Genomic DNA, 24,769 nt, shown 5'->3' on the forward strand with positions numbered 1-24,769 from the left:
TAATTTTCCTCTTTTTTTTTCCTTCAAGGAAGCGAATGGCCATCGACGCAATGGTTGGCCACGGGCTAGGGTTGGGCAGCCTCATTGGCCACAAGACTCGCCTAGGCGAGGTCGCCCTCGACGATTGCAAGTGAGGGTAGCTCTCGCCTACGGCCATCGAGGGTGGCCTCACTTGGGCTAGGCGACGCTTGCCCTATTTAGGCAGTGGCTGGCCATCGCACCAGTGGCCGTTCCCTTAGAGGAAGGGAGAAAAATGGGAAAAAAAAAAAAAAGAACGAACAAAAGGAAAAAAAAGGGAAAATATTCATAATATGTAAATGACTAAAATACTCTTGGTCAGGTCCTTTGAAACAAATAAAATATTTCAAGTCTTTATTTGAAATTTTCACTTAATTGCATCACACTCGAAAGTAGTTCTTCGGGAAAAAAAATGAAAAGGTCCTCAGAGAATGTTGAATTTCTTTTGCTGTGACCGCCAACGCATCCATAGTCACGTGAAGAACTCTTCTACTTCTCCATTTTCTTAAAAAAAAAAAAAGTGAGATTATTTGTTTATGTTGTTCTAAACCCTAAAATATCGGTGGCACGGGGAGTTTACAAATAAATAAATAAATAAAAATAAAACAAGCAATAAATAATTTAATGGGAGTGTCATCAGAAGAGGACAAGAATTAGAACAAAGACATGAATTAATTAAATGATTAAAGTGGGTCTTAATCTTCGAACTCTCATCGTACTTTGAGTTGGCTGTCGGAAAATAAGGGGACAACAGCTCTTCTTTAATCCAAATTTCTGAAATTGATGTTTTTTTTAAGGCAGATCGAGAGCTTGGTCTCATCAGGGTTTGTGTTCAAGGCATACTCACACATAATTTACACGTGGAAAACACACACACACACACACAAATATATATATATATATATGGATATTCGAACTTTAATAAGTTTAATTTAATACATGATTAATTTGCATACACAGACATATATAACGATATTCCCGAGAAGGTCCATACGGGTAAAACCGTGTGACTTTACCATATTGAAATGATTATAATCGTCTTGCTGGTGAAATATTAAGAGCGGACGACTAATAAAAGAAAATATATATAAGATGTTTAATCACGGATGATTTAGTAAACACTTGACACCCCAATAAGGGTAGCCAACCTTTGTGTAACCACTACCCCTAGCAAGGGCTTCTCCCCACCTTGAGCGGGCTTGCTCAAACCCTCGCTAGTGGCCATGCAAAGGGCCTTTTGCTTTGCCCCGTCAATAGACCCCACACACACACACACACACACACACACACACACACACACACACACACACACACACACATATATATATATAGGTGTGTTCTACTTTTGAAACATAATTAGCATAAAATCTTTTACGAAAAATTATTGATCCTAACCTAAAATACATGTTATTCGAGAAAAGTTAAATGCAAATTTATGCTCATGTCTATTTATTAAATTTGCGCTGAATACTATTACACTCTACTTTGTTGTAGGTATAGGTGATTCGATTCCCCTTTTAACCCTGTCTACCATGAATTGGGTCAATTGCTCGATTCACTTTGCCATGATTGAGTCTTGTGGGATACCATTTAACCAAATCATGTAGCATTTATTTCTTATAATTCGTTAAAAAGTGATGTTGCTAAAATAATTTCATGCAATACAAATTTAGCGAAAATTTATTATAATTTTTTAATATTTTATTATTCTTTTAAAAATAGTTTTTTATTTTTTAAATTTTTTTTAATTTCAACGGGAGGAGACGGGTGCCGACGGGCGGCGGTCCTCGTTGGCAGCGGACAACGATCACCGGCTGCGGAATGTCTCTTTCTAATTTTAACTTTTGAAGGGAAGTAATTTTTTTTTTTATTTCTTCAAGTGGCTCCAATATTATTTTTCGAGCAAAAAAACGCTTCAGAAGTTACGTTACCAAACGGATTTTTGTTCCAGAAGCACTTCTGACGTAGAAATTTTACTTCGGAAATGTGGTTATGCGCACCCTTAATGACTTAATTGCTCTTTCTGACAATGTATATGTGCAATAAATAATCAATATATATCTTGACGATTTTATATAGAACATTTTCCTTGTGAAACAAACGGAGCCTAGTTGGTAACTCATTTCTTTTATCATATTAAACTCATCTATACGCCAATCTAACATGAACAATGGTTCACCAAATATCCGGAACAGATTGAAGACCTACCAATCTACTATCGATTCCCATACTGCTTGATGGGAGCGCGCACAATAAATTTTCAAGAAGATTGTCGAGAGAGAGTCCACGTACAAGTTCATCGATATTCACTCAAAAATTTAAGATAATGAGTTATGAGCCAACTATGAAGTGAGATTTCTTTTATATAACTTGCACGTGCATCTCAACAGCTAATTTGGCATTGGAGCTTTATTTGACACAAGCGGACCACATTATTATAAGTGCGTTTATTAGCGTTAATCGAGCAAAATGCTAAAGAACAAAAAAAATTGTCTTTGTCATAGCGGGAAAATGGGGACGGTTTTATTTTCCCAGTTGTTTATTTCGGTTTTGTTTGGTTTGACTGGGGATTCTGACGCCCCAAAAGAGCTTTAGCTCTATTCTGCTCATAACATGCATGCAAGAAGTTAAAACCAAGATGGAGACGGAATCACCCTCCAAAAAGATGAAGTTTGAAACCAAAGATGGTGAAAAAAATTCGAACTTTACGTTTTTTTGGGGGGGAGAGAGAGAATTGCAGGGGGAAGTAATGGAAGAGAGTGTGTGCATGAAAAAAGATCAAATGGGCATTAACTCTCTCATTTAATGCCTTCACCTACACTTCGCACCATCCTGGCGAACCTGCTGTCTCATGGCATTTACTCCTCTCTCTGTCTCTCTGTCTCTCTCTCTCAAACGCCCACACAGAGTGCAAAGCAACCACCGTCCAGAAACTCAAGCTCTCATCTCTAACCAGATGTGATGTTCTTCTCTCTCTCTCTCAAGCATTTTCCCATTTCATCTACTCCACCAACACACGCTGTCTGAAGCAGAACAAGAATTGGAAGCAAGACTTTTTTTCTCCCCACCAGCTTGAAGCCCATTTCAGAATCTGATGTGTTGAGAAGTTGTCTGAAGAGCAACCTCAAAATGGCCATCACAAGCTTCTGAGAACTCTCATGCAGGTTGGTTTGTGGTCAAAATGTCTCTGTTTCAAATGAAGTTGAAGAAAGTGGGTGGAAAAAGGCACTAGATTCACTCCTACTTGGGTCATGGAAGGAGCAAAGGGAAAATGGAAAAGTTGATGATTCTGGTAGAGGGTGAAAAATCCTGCTGTAAGTGTGCTTCTTGTCTGGATTGGTTCCTTGCAAATGCTATTAGCAAAGGTCTGACATGGTTCAATGCTGCTACAGTTGTTGGCTTTTAGGTGGGATGTGAGATTTGCTTAGTTTTGTTTCAGCCTTTCAAAGTCAAATGAAGAAGACATTTCTTCCCAGTTGTGGAGTGAATATCCTGTTTTCTGCCATTTGAGGTTAGAGATGTTCATGTCTAACTCAACCTGGGTGATTCACTGTGGAAAGTCATAAAGGAAAATGTAGTGAGGGGCGGACGTTCGAAGAGTCTTGAGACTTGTTGAGCTGTGCTTTATGATGTGATGGCATCTCTGAGCAGTTTGGTCAGAGATCTCCTCATCTCCATTTTTAGTAGTAACAGAGTGTTTCTGGGATTCTTGTGGAATCTGGTGCTCTCGCCGAATGTCTTGCGATTAGTTTCGGGCCTTGGTTCTATGTCCTCCATCGCCATTTCTTACGGCGAGAATGGCCCTGTTTTCTGTGGGTTGAACTCGGACGGGTCCCATCTCGCGGCCTGTTACGGCTCGAACACTGCGATAATATATGGCATTCCAGGCCATTTCCCTCTTGCCGGCTTGACTGCAGGCGATGGATTTGTGTGCGGCCTCCTTTTGGATTCTAGCCAGCCGTATTGCTGGGGAAGCAGTGCCTACATACAGATGGGTGTGCCTCAGCCCATTACGAAAGGAGCTCGGTACCAAGAAATCAGTGCAGGCGATTACCATTTGTGTGGCTTGAGGAAGCCCTTGACGGGGAGGCGCCGGAACGTTTCGCTTGTGGACTGTTGGGGCTATAACATGACTGCTAGCTATGCAGTTGATGGGCAGATCCATTCTATCTCAGCAGGGTCCGGGTTTAACTGCGGGCTGTTCGCTCAAAATGGATCGGTCTACTGTTGGGGCGATGAGACAAGTAGCCGTGTGATCAGTCTAGTTCCAAAGGACATCAAGTTTAAGAAAATTGCAGCAGGTGGATACCATGTTTGTGGGATTGTTGACGGTGTTAGTTCTAAGGTCTATTGTTGGGGAAGAAGCTTGGTGCTCGAAGAGGAAATCTCGGTGGCGTATTCATCGTATTCCAACCAAGGAAATGTCGACTTGCCACCTCGCGATCCGATGACTTCCATTGTGGGAGGAAAGTTCCATGCTTGCGGGATCAAGAGCGTCGACCAGGAGGCAATCTGTTGGGGTTTCGTGGTGAAACCTAGCACCCCAGCTCCGAGCAACACCAAGGTTCTTGAAATAGCAGCTGGAAATTACTTCACATGTGGCATCCTCGCCGAGAAATCCCTGCTGCCCGTGTGTTGGGGTCTGGGGTTTCCTACTTCTCTTCCGGTCGCCGTCTCACCGGGGCTCTGCAAATCGGTTCCTTGTGCTCCCGGCACCTATGAATTTCGCCAAGATAATGCTCCATGTAGCTCACCGGATTCCAGAGTTTGCTTGCCGTGCAGCAACGGCTGTCCTACCGGGATGTACCAGACTGCTGAATGCACTATGAAATCTGATAGGAAATGTGAGTACAATTGCTCTAGCTGCTTCTCCGCCGATTGCTTCTCAAATTGCTCTGCTAATTCAAATGCCAATGTCAATGGAAGGACGAACCAGAGATTCTGGTCTCTGCAATTGCCGGTCATTGTTGCAGAAATCGTGTTTGCAGTCTTCTTAGTCATTGTTGTATCCACAACTGCAGTTTTATACGTCCGCTATCGAATAAGGAACTGTCAGTGCTCGGCAATGGATTCGAAAGCCAAGAAATCAATCGCGACCAGTTCTCCTTTCCAGAAACAGAACAGTAGTATGAGCCATCCTGAGCTAGATGAGCTCAAGATCAAAAGGGCTCGGACATTCACTTACGAGGAACTAGAAAGGGCCACTGGCGGGTTCAAAGAGGAGTCGCAAGTGGGAAAGGGGAGCTTCTCGTGCGTGTTCAAGGGGATCCTGAAAAACGGCACCGTGGTTGCGGTGAAGAGAGCGATAATGTCTCCGGATAAGCAGAAGAACTCGAAAGAGTTCCGCACAGAGCTGGATCTGCTCTCTAGGCTCAACCACGCCCATCTGCTGAATTTGCTCGGCTACTGCGAAGAAGGCGGGGAGAGACTTCTGGTTTATGAATTCATGGCTCATGGATCACTGCACCAACACCTTCATGGGAAGAACAAGGCCCTGAAAGAGAGGCTGGACTGGGTGAGAAGGGTCACAATAGCGGTCCAAGCCGCTCGGGGAATCGAGTACTTGCATGGTTACGCTTGCCCGCCCGTGATCCACCGGGACATCAAGTCCTCGAACATACTAATCGATGAAGAGCACAACGCGCGAGTGGCTGATTTCGGCCTGTCCTTGTTGGGCCCTGTCGACTCCAGCTCGCCGCTGGCCGAGCTGCCAGCGGGCACTCTCGGGTACCTCGACCCTGAGTACTATCGGCTTCACTACCTCACCACCAAATCTGATGTCTACAGCTTTGGCGTTCTGCTGTTGGAAATCCTTAGTGGCAGGAAAGCAATAGATATGCAGTACGAGGAAGGTAACATAGTGGAATGGGCTGTTCCTCTTATTAAGACCGGGGACATTTCGAACATTTTAGACCCGGACCTGAAGCGGCCATCCGATCTCGAAGCGCTCAAAAGGATCGCGAATGTGGCTTGCAAATGTGTGAGGATGCGAGGGAAGGACCGGCCGTCCATGGACAAAGTAACCACAGCGCTGGAACGAGCGCTCGCACAGTTAATGGGCAGCCCGTGCATCGAGCAACCGATATTGCCCACCGAGGTGGTCTTGGGAAGCAGTAGATTGCACAAGAAGTCATCTCAAAGGTCATCGAACCGGTCGGTATCTGAGGCTGATGCAGGGGAGGGCGAGGACCAGAGGTTCGAGTTCCGGGCACCGTCGTGGATAACATTCCCAAGCGTGACATCGTCGCAGAGGAGGAAGTCCTCGGTGTCGGATGCCGACATCGACGGGAAGAACTTGGAGGCGAAGAACACGGCGGGGGCCGGGGCCGGGGTCGGGGACGGGTTGAGGAGGCTGGAGGAGGAGATAGGGCCTGCCTCTCCTCAAGAGAACTTGTTCTTGCAGCACAATTTCTAAGGATGGTGGATGGAATTGTAAAGGGCACAAAAAGGAGGAAATTATGGAGGAGGGTGTTAATTCTTTTTTTGCATTGGTTTCTGACTCACGTTCTAGGACTTGCAATGTATCCCTTTTTTTTTTTTTTTTAATTATCTGTCTTGTATTTTTCGCTTTTCTAGGGGGGGCCCTCTAGGATGCAGTCATTGTGATAAATTTTACAGATGATGAAGGGTAGCCAAGAAATTGGATAAATCAATCTCCTGGTGAATTCTTACATACATTCCCTTCTGTGCCTCTTTGCTTCTTTCATTTCCCCCCTCCCTGTTGCAGTGTGTAAATTCATGAATTTCTTAAGCGTTTCGAACTAATTTACATCTACTTTTGAGGTTTTGTTTTCATATAGTACGGTTCTTCTTATTGCAAACGAGAAATAGGACATTCCAATGAAAAAATAAGACAAACAAATAGAAAGAATCGCGTTCAATGTTTGGGACATCTGTTAAGCATACTGAATAAGTAATAATTCATATTTGATGACATCATGACAGTAGACAATAGAGATATTCATATTTGATGACATCGTGACAGTAGACAATTATTGGACATTACAAAATTTAATTTTTTTTTAATTGCTTGTTAATTAAAAAATCCAAATAAAAAATAGAGAGGGAGAAAAGGCTTGCCCCCACGCAGGATCGAACTACGGACCTTCAGTTTACAAGACTGACGCTCTACCACTGAGCTATAGGGGCTTTGCCTAATGTTGCATGCTTATAAAGTCTATTTATTTCCATTCGATCACTATTGTCAGAACAGCGGAAACAACGGCTCCCCTCTGGAAACTGCAGTCAGATTTTGTCAGATTATCCCCAACGAGACCAAGGATCATCCGGAAGGACAGATTCACTTATAGTTATCTTCGTTTTTTGTTAAGAAATTGCGATCTTTTATCGTGCTATTCCGTCTAATTGACATGTCATAACGAGTCATTTTTTGCCAAAAAAGCATAGACCGTATTGCGTTAATGCGTGATTTCAAATTGCTTTAACTACTTACCTTTTTATTCTCACTTGTCCAAATAGACTTTTAGGCCTCATAAGTAATTTTAATAATCCACTGTTGAATGTGACTACAATGAATAGGTCAATTACAGTTTGCTCCAATCTATGACCTACAGTTTGCTTTGCTAAGCAATATGTCTGAAATAAAAAAGCTTACTGCTCAACCTACGAGCGGTATAAAACTTAATAGGGATTTATGTGTATTCTTAGCCTGTTCAATCCCTGCATTATGCCCAATAATATTTTCCTTCGGTCGTGTAGCTGAGTAGCATGGCGTATACTACTACAGTACTACTCCTACTACTACTATCTGCTGCTTCAAATCCCACTTTTACGACATATGAACGCGAGCTTGAAGTGGGGGGAGAAAAATCAGTCCCCCACCAAAAATTCCGCTTCGATACTTGCACTGTTGAAGGAAGTGCCGAAACATGGAAAATCCATTTTACAGCTAGCAAGCCAAATGTACATTTTTGTAAAGACACCGTCGTCTGTCTGAGAGACAAACAGCATCGCAGTCAACGCAGTGCGTTTTCTGGACAACGGAAAAAAAGAATACCAAAGACGATGAAAACAGAACTAATGACTGACTTGGTGACTATTACCTATTCCTATGCTGTGAAATTGGCAAGCCTGTGGTCATTTACATGTATAAGAAAAGTTCGTATCCCGTGTTTCCCGCTCCGAGTGACTGTACAGTGTATACGGAAACGACTGAACCTGGGGAAAATTTTTGAAGAAGAACCAACACCTGCAAAAATGGCCTGATTTTCTTGCGTTAGAGCCTGGAGTGATTGCTGGGGTCCTAAATACTACTGTGGCATGAGATCTGCAAAAACAATCCATGTCAAATAAGACTTAGGGCTGAAATTTATTGCCCAGGTAACAAAACCGAACCAGCATGTATCAAACTCCGAGAACCATTTTATGGCTCAAATTGAGTTTCATTGCAAAAAGTGGGAGGTGACAGACTTGACAATAACCTGGTTTGCAATAGCATCCTAAATCCAGATAGACGGGTTTCTAAATTGTTTCGACATAGCCTCCTCCAGGAACTTGACAAGGCTCTCTCTCTCAACGTTCTTCTCCTTCTTAAGTTCAATGTGACGAACCTGGAGATAAAGACTGTTCAATCGAATACCCTTGACGACACCCAATGTAATACAATTGAGATACGCTAATGCGATAGAGCAGGTAGAAGACTATATTGAAATGCATAATTCTTGGGAACCAAGGATAACTACATCTTTGTCAGATGACTTCTCCAAACAAGTGCAAGCAGTCCTTAGTCCTTCCTTATTTGCTTCATTTTGCACATGGTTCATCAACATCAAAACCTAAATTCAACTAGTGGCGCAAGAGGCTTCACATCCCAACATGCATTCAAGGATTTCTTAAGTTTTTTTCTTTTAGCCTGTTGATCACATTGCCTACATGTGAGAAGCCATACAAATATATGCATACGTGTCTACTTACCTGTGTCTTATGTGAGAGCGTGTGTATTAATTCTGGCAAATCAGATGCTACATATAGTAGGTTTAATCTCAAATTGAGATGGTAATTATAGCGCAAAGTAGCAGAAAACATTTTCCTATGCAGGCCTCAAGTGAAAATTCAAAACAATTTATTCGAGTGGATCATTTGGGAGATTGATTTGGCACAAAAGATGAGCAAGAAAAATCCACATCAACATTCTGATTAGCTGGTATTATCAGTTTTGACACTAAATAAAGCAATCAAGAAAAGTGCAGCCGAAGATTAGTACAAATGAATATAAGACAAAATGAAAAATGGAAAAGGTCTAAGTCCAAGTTACAATTTTCTTTTGAGTGAGCATTTATTTCGACAAGAGAATTAGCAGAATAATAACATTAATCCTAAAAAAAAAAAATGATCCCCAAACTAGAAATTATCATCAACACGGCTGCCAAAACCTAAATAGTTAATTCTTCTACTTCTTTACTCGATTAATAATAACTTCTCTAAAGTCCAAGTTAGGCCAAGGTACAGCAAAACAAAGCAGTTCATGAAGTCAACAGTTTGTTTTCTGAGTGGGAAGAAGATTGGGATAAGTGCAGAAACAAAACTTAAGGGTTTGCCGTTGGTCAATTGAAAACTTAAGATTTTATTTTGGTTTATTAAGGACTTAAAATTTAAAAAAAAGACACAATTACATCTCAAGCTCGCCGTCAATGGAATTCAAGCATTGGAAATGACACGTGGCAGATGACTAAATATTCCACGTGGGAACCACGTCAGAATTTTGATGCCTAAATTTCACTGACTACAAACTTGAAACCTGATTCGGGTCTTTGTAACCTTAAGTCCTTAATTGACTAAAATAAAACCGCAAGTCCTTGATTGATCAACGGCCATAACGTCAAATCCTGTATCTGCACTTATCCCGATGGAGATCGTATGGTTTGATTTGCTTGACAGTTATGTGTATTGAGTGAACAAAAACATAAGCAAGTTTGGACTTCTCTCATTGGTTAAAACAGGCAATTCGTTCACCGGCAAAGATGCAAATAAGTACAAGTTTGCACTTCAGTTATGCAGAACACTGATCATCGGCATACGGATGCATGGTTTCCTAGACTTCTAGATGTTTACAATGTACATTTTTCACGTTATGTCCATACTTTCACCAGTAAAACTTAGTTACAGAGTTCAAACAACAAAATGAGTAGATTTACTGGCGCCAAGATCCAGTATCTGGTCAATAGCTCCAGATGTTACAGGACTTGACATCTGAATCTTATGGAACATCGGAAGCTTCCCAATCTCAGTCCAAATCCGGTGCTAACCCATTCTTCCATTCAAAATAGACATGTATACTTAGAATCCAAACGTGCTTTCTTCTGAATCGCCCCAAAAGAAATTTTCTATCCCAAAGGGAATTTTATCCTCTTAGTTACTATTCCATGGAAAGTAAAAGCAAAGTATGCCACATGAAAGAATTGCATAAGAGGGAAAAATTTGAAAATAGTGCCAGTATCTCCCTAAACAAATAATTAAAGCTAGCTTCACTGCTGATGTTTTATGGGATTTGTCCAAGACGAGAAAGTGAACTGTGTAATAAGCAGCAGCACAGCACAGATGGATGCATCTAACTTGAGTTTCACAGGTCAAGGCATATGAAGGTACGAAGTTAAGTTTCTGAGCTGCCATTTTAGCATATTCTGATAAGAACAACTCTTGACAGAGAAGTATAATTTTAGTTATTGATCCAAGTTCCAGCAAGGAAAGACTCACCTTAACTGAATTAGTCTGAGATACACTTGTGTCAGTTATGATCACAAGACACTTAATATCATGTTCATTCGCATATTCATATTGCTCTGTAAAGCTTGGATCAGGTAGTGGCACAAACTCTGCCTGTTGCATCATATAATTGGCAAGAAAAGAGCTTCAGATAGAAAAGCAACCGATTATTGCGGCATAACGAGAAAAGGGAAAAAGAGCATCAGAAATTTCCATTTTGGTAACCTTAATATTTGCCTTCCATAACTCAGAAACAAGTTCCATGCGGTCTACCAACAAACCACCTCCTCCCCTTGAGCATACGAGAACGCTGGTGCCAGCTTCATTTCTTCAGGAGTAAGAAATGGAGGGAAGAAAATGAATATCAGATGAGAAAACCTATGGTCAATGACTGAAAATAGGAAGCCAGTGAAAATTTCAGAAAGATGTTACCTGAAAGGTTTCATTTCCATAGATGAATGCCGAATTATCATCTCTAAAGCCAAACTTACCCCAACAGCACCTGGAGGACTTGCTTTCTGAGGAGGAAAAGGCACAGTCAGAACAGCAAAACCCAACAGTAGTCGAGCTCAAGAACTATCATGTCCAAAATGCAGTCATATTGGTGAAGGAAGCAAATCAAAATAGTAGGCCAAAATTAGAAACAAATTCAAATGCTCACAGAAACAACAATGACTCGTGAAGTTTTCCGCAAAAGAAGACTAAAGACTGAGGTGATGTGGCCTAAGAGGAATATCCTGGAATAACATATGGGCAGTAAAATACCTATCCTTGGGACAGACCGTGTGATTTAAGTGAATCAAGAAATGACAGATTCTGGGGTTCCAGACTGAGGACTACGATAGATAAGTGGAAGTGTGTGCTTTTGTGCTTATGAGGTGAAGAGACTCAAGCTGCAAAGGGAAATCTCAGAACCTACATGTTCATGTTCCCACAGCTGATGAAGCAAGTAGTCGTAGCGTCCACCAATAGCAAGTAATGCACTTTCCAAAAGTGATCCAGCATTGTTTTCCCGTGTTAAATGTACCTGGGAAAACAAAATAGCATACAACTCAACATGATCTGTCCAATGTCTGAAAATGGATTATCTTATGTTTTTTGGATTTTTGACGGAACGAGATAATGTACAGAGAAAGCATCGGAAATTCTGCATTTGTATTTCAGTTTAGAATTAACATAGTCAACACAATGCAAGTAAAGGCAACAAGCCACATGTCACCATAAGGATCTCAGTCCCTGAACCCTGTTTGTAAGCACTAATGTTGCTCAGAGGCAGATTTGAAACATTTAGACTACTCAAGACAAGCAATCTTTTCAAACAGGAATATGTAGTGTTGAGCCTCAAACACACCTACACAAAACTCAACATTCAAATACCACATGCATTTACGATTTTGAGACTAGAATAGGAGCACATTATATTACAGAACTATACCAGGGTCACATACCAGATGTTCAAAGTACTCAACTCCATATGAACGAACAGTTCCGATAAACAGTATAAATTCAAATACCTGAAAGAATATATCTCGATGATAGTACTCTGACGGTGGCATCAAGGCATTAATATAGACATGTTTCTCAATCATCCAAACTCTCAAATCACTAAAGAGATCTGACAATTCATCAAGCGCCTTGCGAGTAGGCTTATCTGCCAAGGAGGTGTCGTCAATGATCAAAATAGAATCCATCAAAGAAAGTAAAAGACATAACATCAGTTATACCAGCTGGAAGGGCACCCCGGAGTCTAGAAAGAGTATGATCGGCAGCTCCACAGAACCTTAAGCCCACAGTCTGCAATCTATTGACAATGGCTTCTCCCAGTTTAAGTTCCTGAAAGAATTTATAGGACTCATGAAGATGTACACAGATAATCATGATTTAAAACATTTAGCATACTCCACTAGATTGCTCATTGATACTAGTCATGTTGCAAATGTCACGTATACAAGTACACCAACAAATGTTACAGAAGCTTGAGCCATTAGATAAAGGTGTGGTTCAATCTTTAAATACCATAACACTCCCATTCACGCATAGGCTAGACTTTTGCCTAAGACTAAAGCATGGAAACATATAATTGGGGACGAAAATAAGGGCACGAAAAGATGTAAACTTAGGACCTTCGGTTCTGATATCATGGAAATTATCACATCATTCCCAATTGTTCTAAAAGCTTAAACTATTAGATGCATGTGTGGTATAACATTTAACCACTTTAATAGTTCTTATTTTACCACGAGAACACTTTCTCCACGAAATACATAAGACGAAAAGGTACAAAGACTCTGTTAAATTTCAGTGTTCCCGGTGTTACAATAAATAAAAAAAGAATAATTCAAAGCATTAAAGATACTTAAGCTGTTCTATTTACAATAAATTCATAAGTACCCAATGGATATACATGCTGATTCCCACTTCCACAAAATGTATAATAAGCTGCTATCTAGGCTTTTAGCTAATGTCAAGCATTAATAAGAAATTAAGAGAATTTTTTTGGATAATTATCTTAAGAGAAATTCATTTCTTGATACTAATCCAATTCAGCTTATCCACATGGAAGATTCTTTTTTTTTTTTCCTTGAGGAAAATCATCAACATCTTGCACTATGATTATGTGCATTTCACCAATATTTTTCAGCAACAAACTTCTGCTTTATTAAGAAAGCTAATGTGCGCCATTTGTCCATACGAACACAACTGCACAGTGCTTCTTTGGCCCAAAGAAGAAAAATTAATGCTTGAGATTATTTATACATCTTTTGATACTTGCTTATTACAAAATGGTACGGTTTGGGCACAAGTGATGCGGATGTCATTAGTAGTGTGTTCCTGGATCGATTGGATCGACAGAAATTCAATCGGAAGGCAAAACGATGTTGCGGCTAGAACCGGCGGATGGGGTCGACGATGTCAGATTGAGCTCAAATTCGGCCGTCTGAAGTGAAACGGCGTCACGATCAATAATCACCGCCTTCGGCGATGACTAACGATGGATTTTGGTGATTTGAGAATGTCTGGATAGGTTTTCCTATTTTTTTTAGTATTTTTCGGGCTTAATTTTATTTCAGTGGCACTTTTGTAATTTTCCGTTTTTTGATATTTTGATTCCTAGTTGAGCTAGGGTTAGGATAACAACCTATAAAAGGTGTTATCACGTTTTTTTTTTAGCAGATTATTAATAATATTCACAGATTTCTTTCGAGATTTTCGTTCTTTAGCAAGGATTTACTTGCGATCTTCATTGAACACTGGGTCAGGTGGTATCAGAGCCTATGGCGACTGGCGGTGGTCTTCGTGATGATGCTCGGGAGACCGGAGCCCCAATCCTTGGGGACGACGCGCCGCAACGTTTGAAGCAACGTTTAATGGAACGCATAGATCAACAATTTGATCAAGGCCTTCATCGTTTTGAAGAGCGATTTGATGAGATAGCGGATCGATTTGAGGATCTCGGCGTTGATGTGAACCGGAATCGGCGACATGGCGTAAGGCCGGGTGCAGATTTTGCTCGCGGTGACCCTGTCGATAGGCCCGTTCCTGTCCATGAGCAAGATAATCCTCTTTATTTAGAGAGTTCGGAAGAAGAGGAGACCGAAGTTTCGGATGAAGAACGTGATGATTATGCAAACGGGAATCATTATGGAGGAATTCGAAGGGGACGTTACAACGATCGTGAAAGAATAGATGGCGGACAACGCTACAACGATCGTGAAGGTAACGACGTTAAACTAAAAGTCGATATCCCTTATTTTAATGGAGGTCCGGGAATAGAGGAATTTCTGGATTGGGTTCTTGATATAGATAAATTCTTCGATTATATGGAAACCCCTAGTGAGAAAAAGGTGCGACTAGTCGCCTATAGATTGAAGAGGAGTGCATCTGCATGGTGGGAGAGATTGCAAAATAGGAGAGAGAGAGAAGGAAAAGAGAGAATTCGAACTTGGCGGAGGATAAGGAGGTTCTTTGAAGCGGAGTTCCTTCCTCCCGATTATGAGCAGATCATGTTCCAACAATATCAACGTTGCCGGCGGGGGCAATCGGACCGTACATGAGTACACGGCGGAATTTATAAGATTGGCGGAGCGGAATAATCTATCGGAGACGGAGGGGCAACAGGTGGCCGGATATCTCGATGGGTTGAAGCCCTTCATTCGAGATAAGATTGGAGTGTAGTTTTTGCACAAACTATCTAAAGCGAAGAATATGGCTATAAAGGCAGAGTTGATGCAGCAAGAACGGGATAAGAGGGGCTATGAGAACTATAGAGTAGCGGTTCAAACGGTTACGTAAAGAAGAGCGGCTTCAATAATCGTTATAATACGGAGCGGAGTCGGGATGATAAGGAGGTGGAGAAGCGCCCTATGAACGAGGCAAGGGATATGAGAACGCAAATGCAGAAATCTGCGAACCCAAATCCTTACGCTAAACCAACGGCGATAAAGTGTTATAGATGTAATCAACCCGAGCACGGATCTAATGAATGCCCTCAAAGCAATACGATCAACATGGCAGCGAGACAAGAGGAGGAAAATGGGTATTGTTGTGAACCGGATGGCAACGAGGATGGTTTCGAAGAAGAGGCAGAGGAGGAGGTGAATTGTGTTGTGCGCGGGATGATGTTAACCCCAAAACAGGAGGATAATTCGCAGCGCCATCGGTTATTCCAAACCGGATGCACCATTTTGGGAAAAATCTTCGCTATGGTCATTGACAATGGGAGCACGGAGAACATTATCGGGAAGGAGGCGGTGAATAAGCTAGGAATAAGCGTGGAGAAGCATCCTAACCCATACACGTTAGGATGGATTAAGTCTAGAGCGGAAAGCATTTAGGTGAGCGAGCGATGTAAAATTCCATTCTCCATTGGCAAATATCATGATGAATTGTATTGTGATGTGGTAGACATGAATGTATGTCATGTGTTATTTGGGAGGCCGTGACAATTTGATGTAGATACTTAACATTCGGGGAGGAGCAATCAGTATTAGTCTCGTGAAGGATGGTGTGAAGTATACATTGCTGCCTCTGAAGAACAAAAGCAAACAGATCGCCGAAAGTAATTTCCTTACACTCACAAGGAAATTTGACTATGAAATTAAGGAGACGAGGGAAATTCATGTTTTGATAGTGAAGCAGGCAATTGAGACAGAGTTTGAACTACAAGTGGAGGAGCAACCTGAATTAGTTAGACCTTTATTGGAGGAATTTAGCGAGCTGATGCCCGAAAAGATTCCGGACGAGTTGTCTCCTATGCGCGATATTCAGCATCATATAGACTTAATTCCTGGTGCTAGTCTACCTAATCTACCGCATTACAAGATGAGTCCGAAGGAGAGCGAGATTCTAAAGGAGAAGGTGAAGGAGTTGCTGCGAAAGGAGCATATTCAGAATAGTATGAGTCCATTTGTTGTTTCTGCTTTGTTAACTCCAAAGAAAAATGGGAGTTGGAGGATGTGTGTAGATAGCAAAGCCATCAACAAGATAATCGTGGGCTACAAGTTTCCAATTCCGAGATTGGATAACATGCTGGATAGGTTGCATGGAGCTAAGTGGTTTTCGAAGCTGGATTTGAAGAACGGATATCATCAGATTCGTATTTGGCCTAACAATGAGTGGAAGACAGCTTTCAAGACAAAAGAGAGGTCATACGAGTGGTTGGTGATGCCGTTTGGGCTTTCTAATGCTCCAAGCACTTTCGTGAAGCTTATGAATCGGGTTCTGAAATCTTTTATCGGCAAATTCGTCGTAGTTTATTTTGATGATATCCTGATTTATTAGTAAAACAGAGGAGGAGCATTTGATGCATTTAAGGGAAGTGTTGACTGACTTTGCGATTAATAAGTCGTATGTAAATCTTACGAAGTGCGGTTTTCTGACTAATAAGCTATTATTCTTGGGATTTATTATTACTGCTGAGGGAATAAAGGTGGATGAGGCGAAAGTAAGAGCAATAAGAGAGTGGCCAACTCTTAAAACGGTTTATGAAGTTTGGAGTTTCCATGAGCTGGCTACCTTTTATAGGTGTTTTATTAAAAACTTCAGTACTATTGCAGCCCGAGTGTATGAAGAAAGGTAAGTTTGTATGGGGGAAGAAGCACGAGAACAATTTTGCTATATTAAAAGAAAAATTATGTAATGCTTCTGTTCTTGCGTTACCCGATTTTGATAAACTATTTGAAGTGGACTGTGATGCTAGTGGAGTAGGCATAAGCGTTGTTTTATCTCAAGAGTGCAAACCAATTTGCTATTTCGGTGATAAGCTTAGCGACGCGAGGCAGAAGTAAAGTACTTATGACAAAGAATTTTATTCTGTCATAAGGGCTTTAAAGACACGGGAGCATTATCTGATTGGAAAAGAATTCGCGCTATATTTCGATCATGAAGCTTTGAAGTATCCGAATAGTCAGAAGAGGATTAGCAAAGATATGCATGCGCGGTTGTGACAATTTTTACAAAAATTTCCTTTCGGATTACGACACAAGTCGGGTGTGCAGAATGTAGTAGTTGATGCATTGAGCAGAAGAGTTGACTTTTTAATTACGTTAAGCCAAGACATTCTGGAGTTCGAGCGGCTAAAAGACTGTTATGTAGGTGATGATGACTTTGGGCAAATTTGGAAGACATGTGCATTTGGTCAACCTATGCAGGAATTCTATGCCATGGATGGTTATCTGATGCGAGGTAATCAGCTTTGCTTCCTCGAACCTCATTACGAGAGAAGGTAATTTGTGATTTATATAAAGAAGGATTAGCTGCACATCGGGGACGCGACAAAACTATTGCTGCAATTAGGAAGCGATTTTACCGGCCCCATGAGTGTAGAGACGTCGGCATGTATGTGCAAAAATGTTATGTTTGTCAAATTGCTAAGGAGCAATCTAAGAATATAGATCTATACCTGCCTTTACCTGTTCCTGGCAAAATATTCAAAAACCCGTCTATGGATTTTGTGCTTGGTTTGCCACGAACCCAAAGAGGCGTGGATTCTATTTTTGTTGTGGTAGACAAGTTTTCCAAGATTGCACACTTCATTCCTTGTAGGAAAACGTCTGATGCGATAAATGTGGCCGGATTATTTTTCAAAAAAGTGGTTCGCTTGCATAAAGTGCCTAAATCTATTACTTCCGACAGAGAAAGTTTTTGGGGCACTTTTGGAGGACATTGTGGAAGCTCTTTGACTTTTCTTTAAATTTTAGTAGCACAGCACACCCGCAAACCGATGGTCAGACAGAAGTGGTCAATAGGACTATGGGAAACTTGATTCGAAGCATTTGTGGAGATAAGCCGAAGCGGTGGGATGTCGCTTTATCCCAAGCAAAGTTTGCTTATAATAATGCAGTCCATAGTTCTACTGGTAGGTCGCCATTTTTTGTTGTTTATACAAAGGCGCCTCAGCATACTCTGGATTTGATACAATTGCCTAAGCAAGCGGACAATAGTGTTGCGGCGGATCATATGACTAAATAGGTTGTGGAGGTGCTTCATGAAGTCAGACGAAAGTCGGAGGAAGCTAATAAGAAGTATAAGGCGATCGCCGATAGGCGAAAGCAGGTGTTTGAGGTTGGTGATCAGGTCATGGTATTTCTTCGTAAGGAGCGGTTACCGACTAGATCTTACAAAGCAAACTGCAGTAGAAGAAGTACGGGCCTTATACTGTTAGCGGGAGAATCAACGATAATGCTTATATTATAGACTTTCCACATAGCATGGGCATATCCAACACTTTTAATGTTGCTGATTTGTCGCCATTCCATGAGTCAACCGAACCGATGTATCCGGATTTCGATTCTAACTCGAGAACGAGTTTTTCTCAAGTGAAGGAGAATGATGCGGATGTCATTAGTAGTGCATTCCTGGATCGATTGGATCGACGTAAATCCAATCGGAAGGCCAAACAGTATTGCGGCTAGAACCGGCGGATTGGGTCGACGACATCGGATTGAGCTTAAATTCGGCCGTCTGGAGCGAGACGACGTCCCGATCAATACTCACCGCCTTCGGCCGTGACTTACGATGGATTTTGACGATTCGAGAATGTCTAAATGGGTTTTCCTATTTTTTTAGTATTTTTCGGGCTTAATTTTATTTCAATGGCACTTTTGTAATTTTCGATTTTTTGATATTTCGATTCCTAGTTGGGCTAGGGTTAGGATAACACCCTATAAAAGGTGTTTATCACCTTTTTTTTTTAGCGGATCATTAATAATATTCACAGACTTCTTTCGAGATTTCCCTTCCTTAACAAGGATTTACTTGCGATTTTCGCCGAACGTCACGTCAACAAGAACAAAGTCCGAACCAATAATATGGCTCATTTCATCCTTTGCCTCCACCAACATTCACTAGCATTTTCTTAGCTTCTAATTTCTATTCTAGATTAATTATAATGATGAACTGTAAAGTATACTTTATGCCTCATCATTATTCAAAAGTTTCTCGCCCTAATTCATGAGGATCCCATCCTTCAGTCATGCTTTCATTAAGCTCTATCAGAAATTAAAGTCCCACAAGCTTTAAATCCATTGAAAGATTAATTTGGTGTTCTTTATCTCTATCAGAAGAAGAATTAATTGAGGAGAGAAGAAAGTTTTGGGGTGCCCAAAAAGAAAAAAATGTTTTATGAATTGAAATTCCGACATGCTGCATAAACCCCTAAAGACACATTTATATTGCACTTCATATCCCCTAGACTGAGTATTCTGTCGAGTTCTCACCAATTCTATACTAGCAGGATCTTTTCTTACTTATGGGAGAATGACAACTTGCACTTTCCTGTCCAATACCATCTAGGAAATGATGTGTGAATATATCAAGTTAAATTAACTCCCAAATAGAAGAATATTGCACTATTTGGGAAAAATAATTCTATCAGAACTAAAACCCAGATCCAATTCATGGACAAAGGCTTAGCTCATCAAGTAAGGGACAGTAAAAAAGATTGCAGATGTGCAACTTCAGAAAATCTACTATGCGGATCTCTATACAGATAATAATCTAAAGAAGCAATGGCCTATTAACATTTTCTAGCCTAATCTAAATAGAGTACTGAAATGGCAGTGTTAACCCTCAAGAGCACAAAGGTTAACAAGACCATGTGAATTTGCTTATACCTGCAAAAGCTGGCGCCTTATCACAGCCCATTTTGATTTCCACTCAGAGGATTGAGGACGCAGCGAACCCATGATTGAAAGAAGCTTAAAAGAGAAATTGGAAGAATCTGTTAGCTCAGATTTACATATCAATTAATGTGTGTGACCACACTACAATGATGCAAGTACCTCTGCAACTTTATGTCTGTGTTCAGCCTTGATACCTGTCCAAGACCATATTGCTTCTAGCAAGTCCCCATGATTCAGATGAACATCACAAGATTCAGGGGGGATAAAGTGACTTGCAATGTCCATTGTGACCTGCAAACATTAATTAAATAAGCATATATTACTCCGAGCCACACAAGATATCCACTGCACCAGGTGCCAAGCTAGGGGCTCACCTCAGTGAAGCAAGGAACTAAGTTGAAGTTGCGACACATTTTACAAACAGACACAATGTGTTAAGACAATATGGTGATTGACTCATTCAACATCAACATCACCTTTATCCCAAACTAGTTAGGGTCGGTGGTCGATGAACCCAGAAATAAATAAAATAAAAGCAAGACCGATTGAGGTAAAAGAAATAATTATATAAAAATAAAAATAAAAATATACAAATAAAAATATATAAATAAATATAGGAAAAAAGGACTAAAAAGGAAAGTCTGGAACATAGAAATTCTACCTCTCCACAATGCTAATAGCTTTCCTCCACTCCTTCCTAAAACAAACCGTACGCCAATCTATTTCCCACTTCATTAAATCTTGTTTTACTACTTTCCCCCAGGTAAGTTTCGGCCGACCTCTTCCTTTCTTCATATCATGCTCTCGGTAACAAACTTCTGTTCTTACTAGATCATCTAGGGATCTTCGAAGAATATGCCCAAACCATCTCAATATGGTGATTGACTCATTGTACAGAAAAAATTGAAGTGGGGAAATAATCAGTGAAATGTTCTCTTATAAATTACTATGCCCGAGAGGGGGAGAGAGCGAGAGAGAGAGAAGAAGAAGGAGGAGAAGACAACGAAGATTTGGCCTTATAATGGACGCTGAAAAGCTTGAAAGCACATTGTGTGCTCGCAAAACTGTCAACCTCTTCTATTTGAATTTAACAATATGTCACTTCTACAAAAACAGTCCTTCCATCCTTTCCCTCATCTTCACTTAAATAAGGGTATAAAGGTCCCAAAGCTTGACTTTTTGCAGAGGCATTGCCATAGAAGAGAAGCACCTTGCCTCATGCGCTCCTCTAATGACCCCAAGGTGATGTCCCATCACCTCAAACTAGACGAGGCAACAAGTTACACTATGCCACGCATGGGTGCCCGTAGGAGATACCTCCCTCGAGTTTGGAAAAACTCTTCAATACCTCACAAAATAGCTGAGTTGTTCAACAGAAGACAACCATCTAAAATGTGTTGCTTGAAAAAACAGAATTTGCTAGTAACTTCACAACCAAGCTGGGCTGAGTGTTCGAACCAAGATCATAGGCCTGAGGTTGCACTGTATATATAATTTGCATCACACAAAAAGTTCTCCATGTAATTTGTATATATTTGTTAAACAGGGCAACAGATCAAAGCACAATGATATCAGAGGCAAAAGCAAATGACAACACCAAGCAAGCAATCGCTTTAGCCCAAAATAAGACTACACAACTCTCGCTACAGTCCAACTGATATGTTTATTGATTTCTCAAATCAGTCAATAGAGAGAGAGAGAGAGAGAGACCTTAATAACTTCTGCTTCTGTTAAGGCAGACGCACCTCCAACGATGTCAAAGTCGCCCTGTTGACAATTACAGACAGAAAGCACATAAGACTTGACTTGAGTTTAACTTTTCTTTCTGGGCTTTCTTTTCAAGAGACAAAGAATTCATAAGGGTTATAACTATAGAACTGTTCATATAAGTACCTGGAGGTAGCGAGTCGGTGGAGAATGACCAACACCTCTCCTAAAGACGTTTGAAATTTCATATCGCTTGCATGAAGATTTCTTTATAATTGACAAAAGCACGGTCAGTTTCAATTGCTAAATCCAAATCCTGTAGCCATAGGATCTAATATGGCTTGAGAAAGTTCCCAAAATCATTGAAGCAAAAGCAGCAAGATAAATTTCAATTCATGTTTACTTATGTTGTATCTGTTCAGAAACAGCATAAATAAAATGACCCCTAGAAGATCAATGGGGAATCATTCCTGCTGGGAGTATAGAGCTAGCTGATCATTGACATGCAATTTAGTTTACCCCCTGCCTTAGTGGCTCTGATACCATATAAATATTCCAGGATCTTCAAGAGAGAGTGAGAGAGAAAAGATTCAAAAGCTACATCTTTGGTAAATAGATTAATAAAAGAGTACATAAGATGCCTATATTTATAGAGCATGAGAGACATACAAGAACCCTAATTACCTCATTTATGGCCACCTGCTAACTACCAACTAAAATTCACAAATATACTGCAACATTAGGGAAAAATATATCAAAATAAAAGTTTCATTCTTCCATTAAATTTTACTTTCTGTAGTGGTTTAAGGAACAAAAGCATTGTCCAAGGAGAGAGGACAATGACAAACAAACAAACTAAGAACTAAAGTAGGCAAATGAATTATCACTGCAACTGGAATTGGCAAAGTTGAGAGCACAACTATAAGGCTAAGATAACATGCTGAAGAGAAGAAAGAAGACAACGAAATTTTCAATGGAGGAAACCAAGATACCCTTTATGAGGATACAAGTTGATGGACAAGCATAATTTAAAGCAACAATACCGGAAAATGTTGATAACTTCTGTCAAAGAAAATAAGTCGAGTGGAGGGAATTCATAAGTGATACCTGCTGTGTAACAACCCAACTAACAAATGGTAAACGCAGCTCGTAGCAAAGTTCAAGCATATCACCACCATGTGTTAATACTTTGACAGAACTCCTTGTAAACAAAAACTGAGATAGTCAGGGACATCTGGTTTTCCAAAGAAAAGGAAAGCATAATAAAAGAATTCTCATTGTAAGATGAGTAGACCCGGATCACAAAAAAAGTAACCTCTTGATCTGCGGAGAATCGTCTACTAAGCACATAGGAATAATCTCCAAATGTTTTGCACAATGCTGTCTGAAGACTTCCCTAGAGACTTCCATAACATGATCACGTAGTTCAGTGTCAAACTCTGGGTACTGGATAGAGCAATCATGAAATTTATGCAAATTTAATCCATCCCCATTCTGCTGTTTGTCTTTCATCCTCAAGGCTTCATTGTCAAAGATGGAACTCACAACTTTGTCATACACACTAGTATCCTCCGAATTTCGCATTGTGCGAAGAATATCTGTACATATTCATAAAGAATGACATGAGTAAAACATTGTCATCTCCTGTTTTACAATTATTCATTATTTCACCATCAAAAAGTTTTCAATGATCGCCGAGGCCTTGTCTCTCATGCAAGAAGATGTTCATGCATGCAGGCATGGTTGTGCACAGAGCACCTGCAACATGCATGTAGCAACGTGTGCCACATACACACAAAGAGAGGACACATTTGAATACCGTCTAACAATTCATACTCCATCCTTGGTGGGAAGGCATGCTGCAAAAGTTCAGTTGCAGATGGACGCTCAGAAGGACTAGGAGACATCAAGCGCTGCAGCAGGGAAGCTTGCTCTTGAAAGTCAGCAACCCAAAGAGGAGGAAGGTTTCCTTTCTGTTTCAGATCTGAAAGTATAATTTGTCTCTCCATAGCTGTCCCAAATGGGTGCCACAGCTCAAAAAACACAACCCCTAAACTATACATGTCAGCCTGCATTGAATACAAGTCAAGATTTTAAAGATGCAGATACTGCAGAGTGCTGTGAAGCAGGTGGAAAATTCATCACAGAACTTGCTTAAATAAGACAGACAAAGTTGGGCAATGTACCTTTTCATCAATTTTTGGCCACCCTTGCTCAATTTCTGGGGCAGTATAGAAATAGGTACCGACTTGACCAGTACCATCAATGGAAACTCCAGTAGTTTCAGTTAGAAAACCTGGGTCCTGATCCAACTGCTCAAGTTTTAAGAACTTTGCTGAAAGCCAAGGACAGAATAGACAAAATCAATTCGCTGTTGCCATTCAATTTTTATATGCTCATAAGTCAAAGCTCGAACGCCTTCTTTTACTTGAGCTCCTGCATTATTTATTACACTGCTATAATCACTAGACACCAAGAACAAATAAGAGGAAAACTAATTCAACCTCACAATGAACGAAAATAAATATCAAATGAGCAGCACATTTATGTTTTCATTCCGCAGAATCTCAATTACTGATATCAGCTCTTAAAGAAGATAGTTTGAACAGGTATATGGCCCTTACCAAAAAAGGATGTTCGACGGTGTTGGAAAATATTGATTAGTTGTGAGTGAACAAGGAACTTGGTCAAGCCCAAAGACAAAAAATCAACGTGACAGTAGTTAAGTAACTGAGACTTGAAAATAATATATTAATCAGCCACAATAATTTCTTGAAACAGAAAATAGAGCTCAATCAACAGTAGCTCACAACTTCATTCCTAAGAATTCTTGTAACAAACGCATCAACCCCCACATAAAATACTCCAAGAACTCCACTCTATTGACTTTTAGCCTCTAAGAGCTATCCACCACAGAAGTCAAAATGCCAGAACTTTGGATTTCATCAACAACAAAAGAAAACTCTTGTAAGATAAATTCCGCAACATTTGCTATGCAAGAAGACTGCCTTTCAGTCACGTCAGCAGAAAATGAACCCAGTAGAAAGGATGTTATTCATCAGACCAAAGCTCACATTATAGTATCACCAGAGGTAAGAGAACATCGAAAACATCAAAGGTAGAACAGAACAACAAACTTGAAGGTAGAATTTGCTTGGCGTCAGAAGGGGTTGAGAAGAGCCAAGAAGATTGGGGGTGAC

General features: G+C 40.5%; 2 protein-coding genes and 1 non-coding gene across 7 annotated transcripts in view; 1 reads left to right on the top strand and 2 right to left on the bottom strand.

The window, feature by feature from the left end:
* Positions 1 to 2,895: 2,895 nt before the first annotated feature.
* Positions 2,896 to 6,593, top strand: LOC115739268 (serine/threonine-protein kinase-like protein ACR4). Its single transcript, XM_030672273.2, has one exon. The coding sequence runs from the start codon at positions 3,653 to 3,655 to the stop codon at positions 6,431 to 6,433; it is 2,781 nt and encodes a 926-aa protein (XP_030528133.1). The 5' UTR covers positions 2,896 to 3,652; the 3' UTR covers positions 6,434 to 6,593.
* Positions 6,594 to 7,095: 502 nt separating this feature from the next.
* On the bottom strand, positions 7,096 to 7,167 carry TRNAT-UGU. The gene has a single exon. It is a non-coding gene; the product is annotated as a tRNA-Thr (tRNA).
* A 650-nt stretch (positions 7,168 to 7,817) lies between these two features.
* Positions 7,818 to 24,769, bottom strand: part of LOC115739112 (eIF-2-alpha kinase GCN2) — a 29,226-nt gene continuing 12,274 nt past the window's right edge. For 2 of the 5 annotated variants that reach the window (XM_030672024.2, XM_030672021.2), the window contains exons 15-30: positions 23,756 to 23,904; positions 23,389 to 23,638; positions 22,885 to 23,167; positions 22,677 to 22,770; positions 21,756 to 21,836; positions 21,573 to 21,629; positions 20,022 to 20,153; positions 19,854 to 19,937; positions 12,465 to 12,573; positions 12,255 to 12,391; positions 11,660 to 11,767; positions 11,173 to 11,258; positions 10,966 to 11,071; positions 10,732 to 10,854; positions 8,460 to 8,588; positions 7,818 to 8,305 (exon numbers count right to left, since the gene is read on the bottom strand). In XM_030672024.2, the coding sequence (XP_030527884.1) occupies positions 8,478 to 8,588; positions 10,732 to 10,854; positions 10,966 to 11,071; positions 11,173 to 11,258; positions 11,660 to 11,767; positions 12,255 to 12,391; positions 12,465 to 12,573; positions 19,854 to 19,937; positions 20,022 to 20,153; positions 21,573 to 21,629; positions 21,756 to 21,836; positions 22,677 to 22,770; positions 22,885 to 23,167; positions 23,389 to 23,638; positions 23,756 to 23,904 (1,910 nt within the window). In that variant the 3' untranslated portion in view covers positions 7,818 to 8,305; positions 8,460 to 8,477. Of the gene's footprint in view, positions 8,306 to 8,458; positions 8,589 to 10,172; positions 10,362 to 10,474; positions 10,610 to 10,731; positions 10,855 to 10,965; positions 11,072 to 11,172; positions 11,259 to 11,659; positions 11,768 to 12,254; positions 12,392 to 12,464; positions 12,574 to 19,853; positions 19,938 to 20,021; positions 20,154 to 21,572; positions 21,630 to 21,755; positions 21,837 to 22,676; positions 22,771 to 22,884; positions 23,168 to 23,388; positions 23,639 to 23,755; positions 23,905 to 24,769 lie in introns of those variants that run through there. The other 3 variants (XM_030672023.2, XR_007196632.1, XR_007196633.1) reach the window with 3 other exon arrangements.

The sequence above is a fragment of the Rhodamnia argentea genome, chromosome 10 (assembly GCF_020921035.1).
Source record: "Rhodamnia argentea isolate NSW1041297 chromosome 10, ASM2092103v1, whole genome shotgun sequence".
Lineage (NCBI taxonomy): Eukaryota > Viridiplantae > Streptophyta > Magnoliopsida > Myrtales > Myrtaceae > Rhodamnia > Rhodamnia argentea.

Bases quoted from the DNA above. Each gene is read 5' to 3' on its own strand.
- LOC115739268 (XM_030672273.2), top strand. From the start codon at position 3,653: ATGGCATCTCTGAGCAGTTTGGTCAGAGATCTCCTCATCTCCATTTTT.